The following is a 13,892-nucleotide window of genomic DNA, read 5'->3' on the forward strand; positions in this document are numbered from 1 at the left end:
GCCTCATCACTTCTAGGGGCGTTTGATGCCCTACCAAATACTGATGCAGGTTCTGTCGCCTACTCACACTTGAGGAAGGTGTTTCACTTGTGCGTGTAGCTGGCACAGATCGACCATGTCCTCTCCTTGCAACAGGAGCTCTACCAGCAGCACCACGACCCAGGCCACGGCCCTTATTTGACGGTCTCCTCATATTTCTGTAATTTAAGATCTTGCCCTAGAAAGGTTTTTATTGAATAGCGGAATAGAAAATATGATCCAAAAAAAGTGTATGTATATCACACGTACACAACCACACTAGGCCCCAATTACTATTGTTTGTACCCCTAAAAGGCTAGATGAGGAGTAGGGGGGGTATGGAACAGGCAGCACCCTCAAACCTTCAGAAGTATGAGATGAACCCCAACAACTTGGAAAGGTGGATCTCTCTCACACGTACCGACACAGACTATCCCGCAATTCAATTGATCCTCAAAGGTTTTTATTGAATAGCGGAATAGGAAATATGATCAAAAAAAGTGTATGTATCTCGCACGTACACAACCACACTAGGCCCCAATTACTATTGTTTGTACCCCTAAAAGGCTAGATGAGGAGTAGGGGGGGTATGGAACAGGCAGCACCCTCAAACCTTCAGAAGTATGAGATGAACCCCAACAACTTGGAAAGGTGGATCTCTCTCACACGTACCGACACAGACTATCCCGCAATTCAATTGATCCTCAAAGGTTTTTATTGAATAGCGGAATAGGAAATATGATCAAAAAAAGTGTATGTATCTCGCACGTACACAACCACACTAGGCCCCAATTACTATTGTTTGTACCCCTAAAAGGCTAGATGAGGAGTAGGGGGGGTATGGAACAGGCAGCACCCTCAAACCTTCAGAAGTATGAGATGAACCCCAACAACTTGGAAAGGTGGATCTCTCTCACACGTACCGACACAGACTATCCCGCAATTCAATTGATCCTCAAAGGTTTTTATTGAATAGCGGAATAGGAAATATGATCAAAAAAAGTGTATGTATCTCGCACGTACACAACCACACTAGGCCCCAATTACTATTGTTTGTACCCCTAAAAGGCTAGATGAGGAGTAGGGGGGGTATGGAACAGGCAGCACCCTCAAACCTTCAGAAGTATGAGATGAACCCCAACAACTTGGAAAGGTGGATCTCTCTCACACGTACCGACACAGACTATCCCGCAATTCAATTGATCCTCAAAGGTTTTTATTGAATAGCGGAATAGGAAATATGATCAAAAAAAGTGTATGTATCTCGCACGTACACAACCACACTAGGCCCCAATTACTATTGTTTGTACCCCTAAAAGGCTAGATGAGGAGTAGGGGGGGTATGGAACAGGCAGCACCCTCAAACCTTCAGAAGTATGAGATGAACCCCAACAACTTGGAAAGGTGGATCTCTCTCACACGTACCGACACAGACTATCCCGCAATTCAATTGATCCTCAAAGGTTTTTATTGAATAGCGGAATAGGAAATATGATCAAAAAAAGTGTATGTATCTCGCACGTACACAACCACACTAGGCCCCAATTACTATTGTTTGTACCCCTAAAAGGCTAGATGAGGAGTAGGGGGGGTATGGAACAGGCAGCACCCTCAAACCTTCAGAAGTATGAGATGAACCCCAACAACTTGGAAAGGTGGATCTCTCTCACACGTACCGACACAGACTATCCCGCAATTCAATTGATCCTCAAAGGTTTTTATTGAATAGCGGAATAGGAAATATGATCAAAAAAATTGTATGTATCTCGCACGTACACAACCACACTAGGCCCCAATTACTATTGTTTGTACCCCTAAAAGGCTAGATGAGGAGTAGGGGGGGTATGGAACAGGCAGCACCCTCAAACCTTCAGAAGTATGAGATGAACCCCAACAACTTGGAAAGGTGGATCTCTCTCACACGTACCGACACAGACTATCCCGCAATTCAATTGATCCTCAAAGGTTTTTATTGAATAGCGGAATAGGAAATATGATCAAAAAAAGTGTATGTATCTCGCACGTACACAACCACACTAGGCCCCAATTACTATTGTTTGTACCCCTAAAAGGCTAGATGAGGAGTAGGGGGGGTATGGAACAGGCAGCACCCTCAAACCTTCAGAAGTATGAGATGAACCCCAACAACTTGGAAAGGTGGATCTCTCTCACACGTACCGACACAGACTATCCCGCAATTCAATTGATCCTCAAAGGTTTTTATTGAATAGCGGAATAGGAAATATGATCAAAAAAAGTGTATGTATCTCGCACGTACACAACCACACTAGGCCCCAATTACTATTGTTTGTACCCCTAAAAGGCTAGATGAGGAGTAGGGGGGGTATGGAACAGGCAGCACCCTCAAACCTTCAGAAGTATGAGATGAACCCCAACAACTTGGAAAGGTGGATCTCTCTCACACGTACCGACACAGACTATCCCCCAATTTAACTGATCCCCAAAGGTTTTTGATTAAATAGCGGAATAGAAAATATGATCCCAAAAAAGTGTATGTATATCACACGTACACAACCACACTAGGCCCCAATTACTATTGTTTGTACCCCTAAAAGGCTAGGAGTAGGGGGAGTATGGAACAGGCAGCACCCTCAAACCTTCAGAAGTATGAGATGAACCCCAACAACTTGGAAAGGTGGATCTCTCTCACACGTACCAACACAGACTATCCCCCAATTTAACTGATCCCCAAAGGTTTTTGATTAAATAGCGGAATAGAAAATATGATCCCAAAAAAGTGTATGTATATCACACGTACACAACCACACTAGGCCCCAATTACTATTGTTTGTACCCCTAAAAGGCTAGGAGTAGGGGGGGTATGGAACAGGCAGCACCCTCAAACCTTCAGAAGTATGAGATGAACCCCAACAACTTGGAAAGGTGGATCTCTCTCACACGTACCAACACAGACTATCCCCCAATTTAACTGATCCCCAAAGGTTTTTGATTAAATAGCGGAATAGAAAATATGATCCCAAAAAAGTGTATGTATATCGCACGTACACAACCACACTAGGCCCCAATTACTATTGTTTGTACCCCTAAAAGGCTAGGAGTAGGGGGAGTATGGAACAGGCAGCACCCTCAAACCTTCAGAAGTATGAGATGAACCCCAACAACTTGGAAAGGTGGATCTCTCTCACACGTACCAACACAGACTATCCCCCAATTTAACTGATCCCCAAAGGTTTTTGATTAAATAGCGGAATAGAAAATATGATCCCAAAAAAGTGTATGTATATCACACGTACACAACCACACTAGGCCCCAATTACTATTGTTTGTACCCCTAAAAGGCTAGGAGTAGGGGGAGTATGGAACAGGCAGCACCCTCAAACCTTCAGAAGTATGAGATGAACCCCAACAACTTGGAAAGGTGGATCTCTCTCACACGTACCAACACAGACTATCCCCCAATTTAACTGATCCCCAAAGGTTTTTGATTAAATAGCGGAATAGAAAATATGATCCCAAAAAAGTGTATGTATATCACACGTACACAACCACACTAGGCCCCAATTACTATTGTTTGTACCCCTAAAAGGCTAGGAGTAGGGGGGGTATGGAACAGGCAGCACCCTCAAACCTTCAGAAGTATGAGATGAACCCCAACAACTTGGAAAGGTGGATCTCTCTCACACGTACCAACACAGACTATCCCCCAATTTAACTGATCCCCAAAGGTTTTTGATTAAATAGCGGAATAGAAAATATGATCCCAAAAAAGTGTATGTATATCACACGTACACAACCACACTAGGCCCCAATTACTATTGTTTGTACCCCTAAAAGGCTAGGAGTAGGGGGAGTATGGAACAGGCAGCACCCTCAAACCTTCAGAAGTATGAGATGAACCCCAACAACTTGGAAAGGTGGATCTCTCTCACACGTACCAACACAGACTATCCCCCAATTTAACTGATCCCCAAAGGTTTTTGATTAAATAGCGGAATAGAAAATATGATCCCAAAAAAGTGTATGTATATCACACGTACACAACCACACTAGGCCCCAATTACTATTGTTTGTACCCCTAAAAGGCTAGGAGTAGGGGGGGTATGGAACAGGCAGCACCCTCAAACCTTCAGAAGTATGAGATGAACCCCAACAACTTGGAAAGGTGGATCTCTCTCACACGTACCAACACAGACTATCCCCCAATTTAACTGATCCCCAAAGGTTTTTGATTAAATAGCGGAATAGAAAATATGATCCCAAAAAAGTGTATGTATATCACACGTACACAACCACACTAGGCCCCAATTACTATTGTTTGTACCCCTAAAAGGCTAGGAGTAGGGGGAGTATGGAACAGGCAGCACCCTCAAACCTTCAGAAGTATGAGATGAACCCCAACAACTTGGAAAGGTGGATCTCTCTCACACGTACCAACACAGACTATCCCCCAATTTAACTGATCCCCAAAGGTTTTTGATTAAATAGCGGAATAGAAAATATGATCCCAAAAAAGTGTATGTATATCACACGTACACAACCACACTAGGCCCCAATTACTATTGTTTGTACCCCTAAAAGGCTAGGAGTAGGGGGAGTATGGAACAGGCAGCACCCTCAAACCTTCAGAAGTATGAGATGAACCCCAACAACTTGGAAAGGTGGATCTCTCTCACACGTACCAACACAGACTATCCCCCAATTTAACTGATCCCCAAAGGTTTTTGATTAAATAGCGGAATAGAAAATATGATCCCAAAAAAGTGTATGTATATCACACGTACACAACCACACTAGGCCCCAATTACTATTGTTTGTACCCCTAAAAGGCTAGGAGTAGGGGGAGTATGGAACAGGCAGCACCCTCAAACCTTCAGAAGTATGAGATGAACCCCAACAACTTGGAAAGGTGGATCTCTCTCACACGTACCAACACAGACTATCCCCCAATTTAACTGATCCCCAAAGGTTTTTGATTAAATAGCGGAATAGAAAATATGATCCCAAAAAAGTGTATGTATATCACACGTACACAACCACACTAGGCCCCAATTACTATTGTTTGTACCCCTAAAAGGCTAGGAGTAGGGGGGGTATGGAACAGGCAGCACCCTCAAACCTTCAGAAGTATGAGATGAACCCCAACAACTTGGAAAGGTGGATCTCTCTCACACGTACCAACACAGACTATCCCCCAATTTAACTGATCCCCAAAGGTTTTTGATTAAATAGCGGAATAGAAAATATGATCCCAAAAAAGTGTATGTATATCACACGTACACAACCACACTAGGCCCCAATTACTAATGTTTGTACCCCTAAAAGGCTAGGAGTAGGGGGAGTATGGAACAGGCAGCACCCTCAAACCTTCAGAAGTATGAGATGAACCCCAACAACTTGGAAAGGTGGATCTCTCTCACACGTACCAACACAGACTATCCCCCAATTTAACTGATCCCCAAAGGTTTTTGATTAAATAGCGGAATAGAAAATATGATCCCAAAAAAGTGTATGTATATCACACGTACACAACCACACTAGGCCCCAATTACTATTGTTTGTACCCCTAAAAGGCTAGGAGTAGGGGGAGTATGGAACAGGCAGCACCCTCAAACCTTCAGAAGTATGAGATGAACCTCAACAACTTGGAAAGGTGGATCTCTCTCACACGTACCAACACAGACTATCCCCCAATTTAACTGATCCCCAAAGGTTTTTGATTAAATAGCGGAATAGAAAATATGATCCCAAAAAAGTGTATGTATATCACACGTACACAACCACACTAGGCCCCAATTACTATTGTTTGTACCCCTAAAAGGCTAGGAGTAGGGGGGGTATGGAACAGGCAGCACCCTCAAACCTTCAGAAGTATGAGATGAACCCCAACAACTTGGAAAGGTGGATCTCTCTCACACGTACCAACACAGACTATCCCCCAATTTAACTGATCCCCAAAGGTTTTTGATTAAATAGCGGAATAGAAAATATGATCCCAAAAAAGTGTATGTATATCACACGTACACAACCACACTAGGCCCCAATTACTATTGTTTGTACCCCTAAAAGGCTAGGAGTAGGGGGAGTATGGAACAGGCAGCACCCTCAAACCTTCAGAAGTATGAGATGAACCCCAACAACTTGGAAAGGTGGATCTCTCTCACACGTACCAACACAGACTATCCCCCAATTTAACTGATCCCCAAAGGTTTTTGATTAAATAGCGGAATAGAAAATATGATCCCAAAAAAGTGTATGTATATCACACGTACACAACCACACTAGGCCCCAATTACTATTGTTTGTACCCCTAAAAGGCTAGGAGTAGGGGGGGTATGGAACAGGCAGCACCCTCAAACCTTCAGAAGTATGAGATGAACCCCAACAACTTGGAAAGGTGGATCTCTCTCACACGTACCAACACAGACTATCCCCCAATTTAACTGATCCCCAAAGGTTTTTGATTAAATAGCGGAATAGAAAATATGATCCCAAAAAAGTGTATGTATATCACACGTACACAACCACACTAGGCCCCAATTACTATTGTTTGTACCCCTAAAAGGCTAGGAGTAGGGGGAGTATGGAACAGGCAGCACCCTCAAACCTTCAGAAGTATGAGATGAACCCCAACAACTTGGAAAGGTGGATCTCTCTCACACGTACCAACACAGACTATCCCCCAATTTAACTGATCCCCAAAGGTTTTTGATTAAATAGCGGAATAGAAAATATGATCCCAAAAAAGTGTATGTATATCACACGTACACAACCACACTAGGCCCCAATTACTATTGTTTGTACCCCTAAAAGGCTAGGAGTAGGGGGAGTATGGAACAGGCAGCACCCTCAAACCTTCAGAAGTATGAGATGAACCCCAACAACTTGGAAAGGTGGATCTCTCTCACACGTACCAACACAGACTATCCCCCAATTTAACTGATCCCCAAAGGTTTTTGATTAAATAGCGGAATAGAAAATATGATCCCAAAAAAGTGTATGTATATCACACGTACACAACCACACTAGGCCCCAATTACTATTGTTTGTACCCCTAAAAGGCTAGGAGTAGGGGGAGTATGGAACAGGCAGCACCCTCAAACCTTCAGAAGTATGAGATGAACCTCAACAACTTGGAAAGGTGGATCTCTCTCACACGTACCAACACAGACTATCCCCCAATTTAACTGATCCCCAAAGGTTTTTGATTAAATAGCGGAATAGAAAATATGATCCCAAAAAAGTGTATGTATATCACACGTACACAACCACACTAGGCCCCAATTACTATTGTTTGTACCCCTAAAAGGCTAGGAGTAGGGGGAGTATGGAACAGGCAGCACCCTCAAACCTTCAGAAGTATGAGATGAACCCCAACAACTTGGAAAGGTGGATCTCTCTCACACGTACCAACACAGACTATCCCCCAATTTAACTGATCCCCAAAGGTTTTTGATTAAATAGCGGAATAGAAAATATGATCCCAAAAAAGTGTATGTATATCACACGTACACAACCACACTAGGCCCCAATTACTATTGTTTGTACCCCTAAAAGGCTAGGAGTAGGGGGGGTATGGAACAGGCAGCACCCTCAAACCTTCAGAAGTATGAGATGAACCCCAACAACTTGGAAAGGTGGATCTCTCTCACACGTACCAACACAGACTATCCCCCAATTTAACTGATCCCCAAAGGTTTTTGATTAAATAGCGGAATAGAAAATATGATCCCAAAAAAGTGTATGTATATCACACGTACACAACCACACTAGGCCCCAATTACTATTGTTTGTACCCCTAAAAGGCTAGGAGTAGGGGGAGTATGGAACAGGCAGCACCCTCAAACCTTCAGAAGTATGAGATGAACCCCAACAACTTGGAAAGGTGGATCTCTCTCACACGTACCAACACAGACTATCCCCCAATTTAACTGATCCCCAAAGGTTTTTGATTAAATAGCGGAATAGAAAATATGATCCCAAAAAAGTGTATGTATATCACACGTACACAACCACACTAGGCCCCAATTACTATTGTTTGTACCCCTAAAAGGCTAGATGAGGAGTAGGGGGAGTATGGAACAGGCAGCACCCTCAAACCTTCAGTATGAGATTGTGTTCACTGTACCCCACAAAGATTGAGTTCACTGCACCCCACAATGATTGTGTTCACTGCACCCCACAAAGATTGTGTTCACTGCACCTCACAAAGATTGTGTTCACTGTACCCCCCAAAGATTGTGTTCACTGCACCCCACAAAGATTCTGTTCACTGTACCCCACAAAGATTGTGTTCACTGCACCCCAAAAAGATTGTGTTCACTGCACCCCAAAAAGGATGTTGTTCACTGCACCCCAAAAAGGATGTTGTTCACTCCACCCCAAAAAGATTGTGTTCACTGCACCCCACAAAGATTGTGTTCACTGCACCCCAAAAAGATTGTGTTCACTGCACCCCAAAAATGATTTTGTTCACTGCACCCCAAAAAGGATTTTGTTCACTGCACCCCAAAAAGGATGTTGTTCACTCCACCCCAAAAAGATTGTGTTCACTGCACCCCAAAAAGATTGTGTTCACTGCACCCCACAAAGGATTTTGTTCACTGCACCCCAAAAAGATTGTGTTCACTGCACCCCAAAAAGGATGTTGTTCACTGCACCCCAAAAAGGATTTTGTTCACTGCACCCCAAAAAGATTGTGTTCACTGCACCCCACAAAGGATTTTGTTCACTGCACCCCACAAAGATTGTGTTCACTGCACACCAAAAAGGATTGTGTTCACTGCACCCCAAAAAGATTTTGTTCACTGCACCCCAAAAAGATTGTGTTCACTGCAGCCCAAAAAGATTGTGTTCACTGCAGCCCAAAAAGATTGTGTTCACTGCAGCCCAAAAAGATTGTGTTCACTGCAGCCCAAAAAGATTGTGTTCACTGCAGCCCAAAAAGATTGTGTTCACTGCAGCTCACACACAGAAAAATGGATGTGGATCACTGACACCTGCCTATCTCCAATCCCACACCACACAGCAATATCGATTGTAGTTTGTAGAACACAGTTTCCCTAAAATTCAGCAGACTCTGTCCCTAACAGGATTGAGAAGAGATCGTAGATCAGGATTGAGTGCAGACCCCACCCCCCACACAGCAATATCGATTGTAGTTTGTAGAAGACACTGACCCTATATAATTCAGCAGACTCTATCCCTAAAATGCCTACAACTCGCCCTGCCTAAACACTCCGACCTGTCCCTCAATTCTATCCGGACACAAATGGTTTTTTCCTGCCTATCTTTCCCTAATCAGCAGCCAGCACGTTGATGTGTGCTCTGTCCCTGAATCTAAGCAGCATAATGACGCCGCTGCGGCTGCCTCGAACTTATAAAGACTTGGTCACATGCTTCAGACGGCCAATCACAGCTACTGAGACATTTGCAGGCATGGCTGGGATGGCTTAAGGCACACCAGTTAAACGATTGTTGATTGGCTGTTGAAAGCCCGCCATGAAAAGAGCGCCAAAGCATGCAAAACCCGGAAATAAAACGACCGAACACGGATTTTTACCCGAACATACAGTAAAGTGTCCGTGTCCGTGTTCGGGTAAAAAAAATCCAATTATTCGGTACGAACACGAATAATACAGTCCGTGTTCGCTCAACACTAGTACTGAATATAAGAAAGGTGTCAGATATTCCTCTGTGTGTGCTTTCTGCTTTTAACAATTGGCTTGCAGGGATCACATGGGATGGGGAATAGTATGCAGGATTTGCTTTCTTCCAGAAATGTTATCCAATTATATGGGCACTCCATGCACACACCTACGCCTTTACTCCAGAGGAGGAAAAAAAGTGCCTAAAGCCGCGTTTTGCAAACGCGTTTAGGCACATCAAGCATTTGGGGGTTTATTTATTCCATTGGCCACAATATTAATTTATTGTGGCAATTGGAATGAATGAACGCTCAAGTGCAAATTGTGCCCAGCGTATAGGCAAATTTACACGCGTTTAGGCACGTTTTTTCCCCCTCTTCAGCGCCTCTCCTCAACGCTGTGGTGGTGCATTCTTTTTTTCTTCTAATATGCTTGGAAACACCTAAGTGTCCGTGGTCACATAGGCTAATATAGAGGTGCGTTTACGGGCAGAAAAAAAAACGCCAAATGCCTGTAAAAGTGTCCGTGTGCATGAGGCCTTAATCGGAGATCAGGTGCAGATACCTTCCTGGTTGTCCTCAGTCCTAGTCTGCAGTTTCAGACTGCAGAATATAAACAATGCAATGTTTACAGTGGTTTGGATCTGTGATGACCAATCTCAAAGCACAGGGAAAGAGAAGGCAGAGCGAAATGATTATATTTCCAAACTGTTATCCCTGGCTATAAAAATGAAATACCATTATGTCTACGATATTTATAATTCTAGAAGGTAAAATGCCAACTTCTCAAAAACAGGGCTTTGTTAAGTAAACTATTATTTCTTCTTACCCGGTGGAGGCCGTTCCGACCGTACCCCGGAAGAGAGGACGTCTTGGATACATCGGAGTGGAGAGCTGCGGCGAGAGTCATTAATCTTAAATATTTGTGAGTCTTTTGTGCAGGCAATTACAGAAATTGTTATGTACAAAGCAACTTTTCAATAAAAAATTAACAAAAGCATTATTATTTTTGGAATAAATAAAAAAAAAAAAGTTTTTGTAGAACATTGAGGGGAGAGGGGGAGAGCTAGAATGTAACATAATCCCTCAGTATAAATTCCATGTTTATATCAGTCTATGTATATCTAGCAGTAGTTTATCACATTCATTTGGACTTGGTCTTTTATGTTGACGATGACTCAAAGTTTATCCAAGCCACTTCTTCAGTTCGAAATGAGTGTCAAGAAGATACCCCAACATTTATATCCACACAGGTACTGTAGCACAAACAGCTTTATCCAATTACCATGGAATGTGTAAATGTTGATTGTCCAAGAACCGGTTGGGCAATCAACATCTATAAGAACCCTTCCTGTTCTTGGACAAAGTTGATTGATGTTGAAGATGTTTTGCAGCTTCTCCAAGCCACTTCTTTAGTTCTAATGAGTGTCAGGAAGATACCCCAACATTTATATCCACACAGGTATCGCCCTCACCTTGGCATGCGTCAAGGCAAATGTTGATTGTCCAAGAACATGAAAAACATGGAACCATCCAGTTTTATTACATAATCCTAACCTTAGTGTCAGGAAGTCTGCACATGTGTTGATCTTTCCAGCCACATGGCTGAAGGTATGAATTGTTCCCGAAATGCCAGGTTCAGAGAATTTAAAGCAGCAGTAGCATCATCCACAAAACTTGTGAAAAGCAGTATGACCTTTACAAATAGCTTTGTCTCTCATTTCGCCCTATGCATTACTCCGCCTCCATGTTTTCGGCCTATTTTTGTTTCACAGCTTTCCAGGCGAAGCTGGCACCATATTAACTGTTGTTTTTCGCATCTATGCTGGAGTTTACTATCCCATCTGTGCGGTCCGAAGTCTTGTCAGAGTATTATCCAAGCCTCATTTTTTTTCTGGGATTACTATGACAACCAATCCCAGCATTTTGCTTGTCCCGTGAGCAGCAGTTCGATGATTACACGACTAGGTTACGTAGAAAGTCACATGGGGTGATTGAGGAAGTTATGAATGGCCATGCACTCTCGAGGGATTGCCATGCAATGCCGCTGAGAGTGAATGACATGGGCATGGCACCGGGGCAATCTTACCGAATACGCAACCCAGCCCCCAGCCAAACATTAGTCCTGATTCCCGCGTGCATCCTGCCGCCAAACTTAGATGGCACTGCATGGCACAGTACAGAAAGGAATAATGGCACAGAGAGCATTCCATAAATTAGGAAAACAATGTGCATGCACTAGTGACATCATTGAATTGAAGACTTTTTACACAGAATGGCACAGGTTAGAAAGATTTTTTTTTTAAAAAAATACAATATACATTGCTTATTAATGATTACAATGTAGAAAAATATAAAAGATAAAATATACACATTTTTGAGAAAATGGGGCTTTAATGTGGTGAAATAACAAACAATGACTTTGATAAAATATGTAATTTTATTGATACAAACAGTAAAACATTTGATAAAAGAACATTTTTACATGTATTTAGGCTGTTAATCCAGTTTACTCAACATACAAAATAGCTTCTTCAGGATATCATTTGTGTGGATGCTGCACATGTAAACTACAAGAGAAATACAATTAGTCACTTAACACAAAATCATTGTTGACTTAACAATATAATCCAAAAATTAGGTTTACACATTGATGCCTAGATTCACAGGTCCCTCAAATAAGCCTAAGTGTCTCCAGTAGAGTATTTTATACTCCAATTATCTATATAATGTTAAGCTAGATGAGTCTTTCCTCCTGGGGACCTGCATTCCATGTAAGCATCAATGTGAGAACATACTTTTTGGATTATATTGTTTAGTCAACAATGATTTGATTTTGTGTTAACTGTGTTAAGTGACTAATTGTATTTCTCTTGTAGTTTACATGTGCAGCATCCACAAAAATGATCTCCTGAAGAAGCTATTTTGTATAGCGAAATATGTTGAGTAAACTGGATTAACAGCCTAAATACATGTAAAAACTTTCTTTTATGAAGTGTTTTTACTGTTTGTATCAATAAAATGGAATATTTTAGGCTCCGTTCACATCTAGGCGTTTTGGGGCGTTTTTGGGGCGTTTTTCTGCTCTAGGATCAGCTCTCAAAACGCCCAACAAGACAAATCCTATTCATTTCAATGGCCCCTGTTCACATCTGAGCGTTTTGACGCTGTATACAAAACGCCCAACGCTCAAAAAAGTACATGAGCTTCTTTTTGGGCAGATTACAGGCGTTTTCCATTGATCTCTATTCAATCTAAAAACGCCTGCACAAAAATCGCGTTAAAAATCGCGGTAAAAGACGCCGCTAAAATCGCGGTAAAAAACGCGCGAAAAACGCTACGCTCAGGTGTGAATGTAGCCTTATTATAGTCATATTATTATTGAACCAATTAAAATCCCCATTTTCTTTAAAATTTGCATATTTTACATTTATTTTAGGCTTGTGGTGCCAGTGACTGCCAGACACTCAGTCCCCTTTAAACGAAAATATAAAAGTTAAGTTTACGACCACTTTAATACTGGGGTATGTTCTTGACACTCATTAGAATGCAGAAGAGGGTTGGATAAACTATGAAAGTCTTTAACATTACAGAACAAGTATAGCTGAATAAGCTATGAATAACTATTACTAGATATACAGTATTATGACCTGGATAAATGAGAACCTTAACAGACAATCTAAATATAGAATTCAAATCAAAGAATATAGAATTCAAAGCACAGAACTGAACCACGACTTACAAGACAGGACCGAGGGGTCGTAACGGCCTGCAGAGTGCGGTCTTTCTCGACTCTCCTTCTCCTCCTTCAGTATCATCTGACCCAGACCTGAATTCAGCTAAAGAGGCAACCAACATCAGACATCAGTTATGAAAATGATTATAAATAGTAGATAATATTCTGGGAACATTCATAGAAGACGTAACTGCCAATCTGCTGCAGTATAATAAGGGCCATGTCAGGTGATTTTGTAGCAGTGATTCATTTGTGCTACAAATCACAAATGCCAATTAATAACATCGATTTAATGCTAGCAAATAGGTCGCTGGTTATTTGTTGCTGTTACGAGTTACACTACAGGGGTCAAGAACTGTACACACAATAAGAAAATCAGAAGTAAAATTTCGTACGACGAACGATCGGACTATTATCTGTTTGTTAGTATAAGGCTTTCAACAGCCGATTCAGACTTTTTGGACAACAAAACCTGAAGGTGCAGGCTATAACAATGTTATTGCAAGTGAACAC

The 13,892-nt window shown here is 42.1% G+C and overlaps 1 protein-coding gene across 1 annotated transcript in view; it reads right to left on the reverse strand.

Annotated features, from left to right (window-relative positions):
• ABLIM1 (actin binding LIM protein 1) overlaps nucleotides 1-13,892 on the reverse strand; it is a 415,530-nt gene that overhangs the window by 32,303 nt on the left and 369,335 nt on the right. The window contains exons 16-17 of the mRNA XM_082267949.1: nucleotides 13,386-13,482; nucleotides 10,473-10,537 (exon numbers count right to left, since the gene is read on the reverse strand). Coding sequence (XP_082124075.1) covers nucleotides 10,473-10,537; nucleotides 13,386-13,482 — 162 coding nt within the window. The remainder of the gene's footprint in view (nucleotides 1-10,472; nucleotides 10,538-13,385; nucleotides 13,483-13,892) is intronic.

Source organism: Pelophylax lessonae, assembly GCF_965119305.1.
Source record: "Pelophylax lessonae genome assembly, chromosome: 9".
NCBI classification, from domain to species: domain Eukaryota; kingdom Metazoa; phylum Chordata; class Amphibia; order Anura; family Ranidae; genus Pelophylax; species Pelophylax lessonae.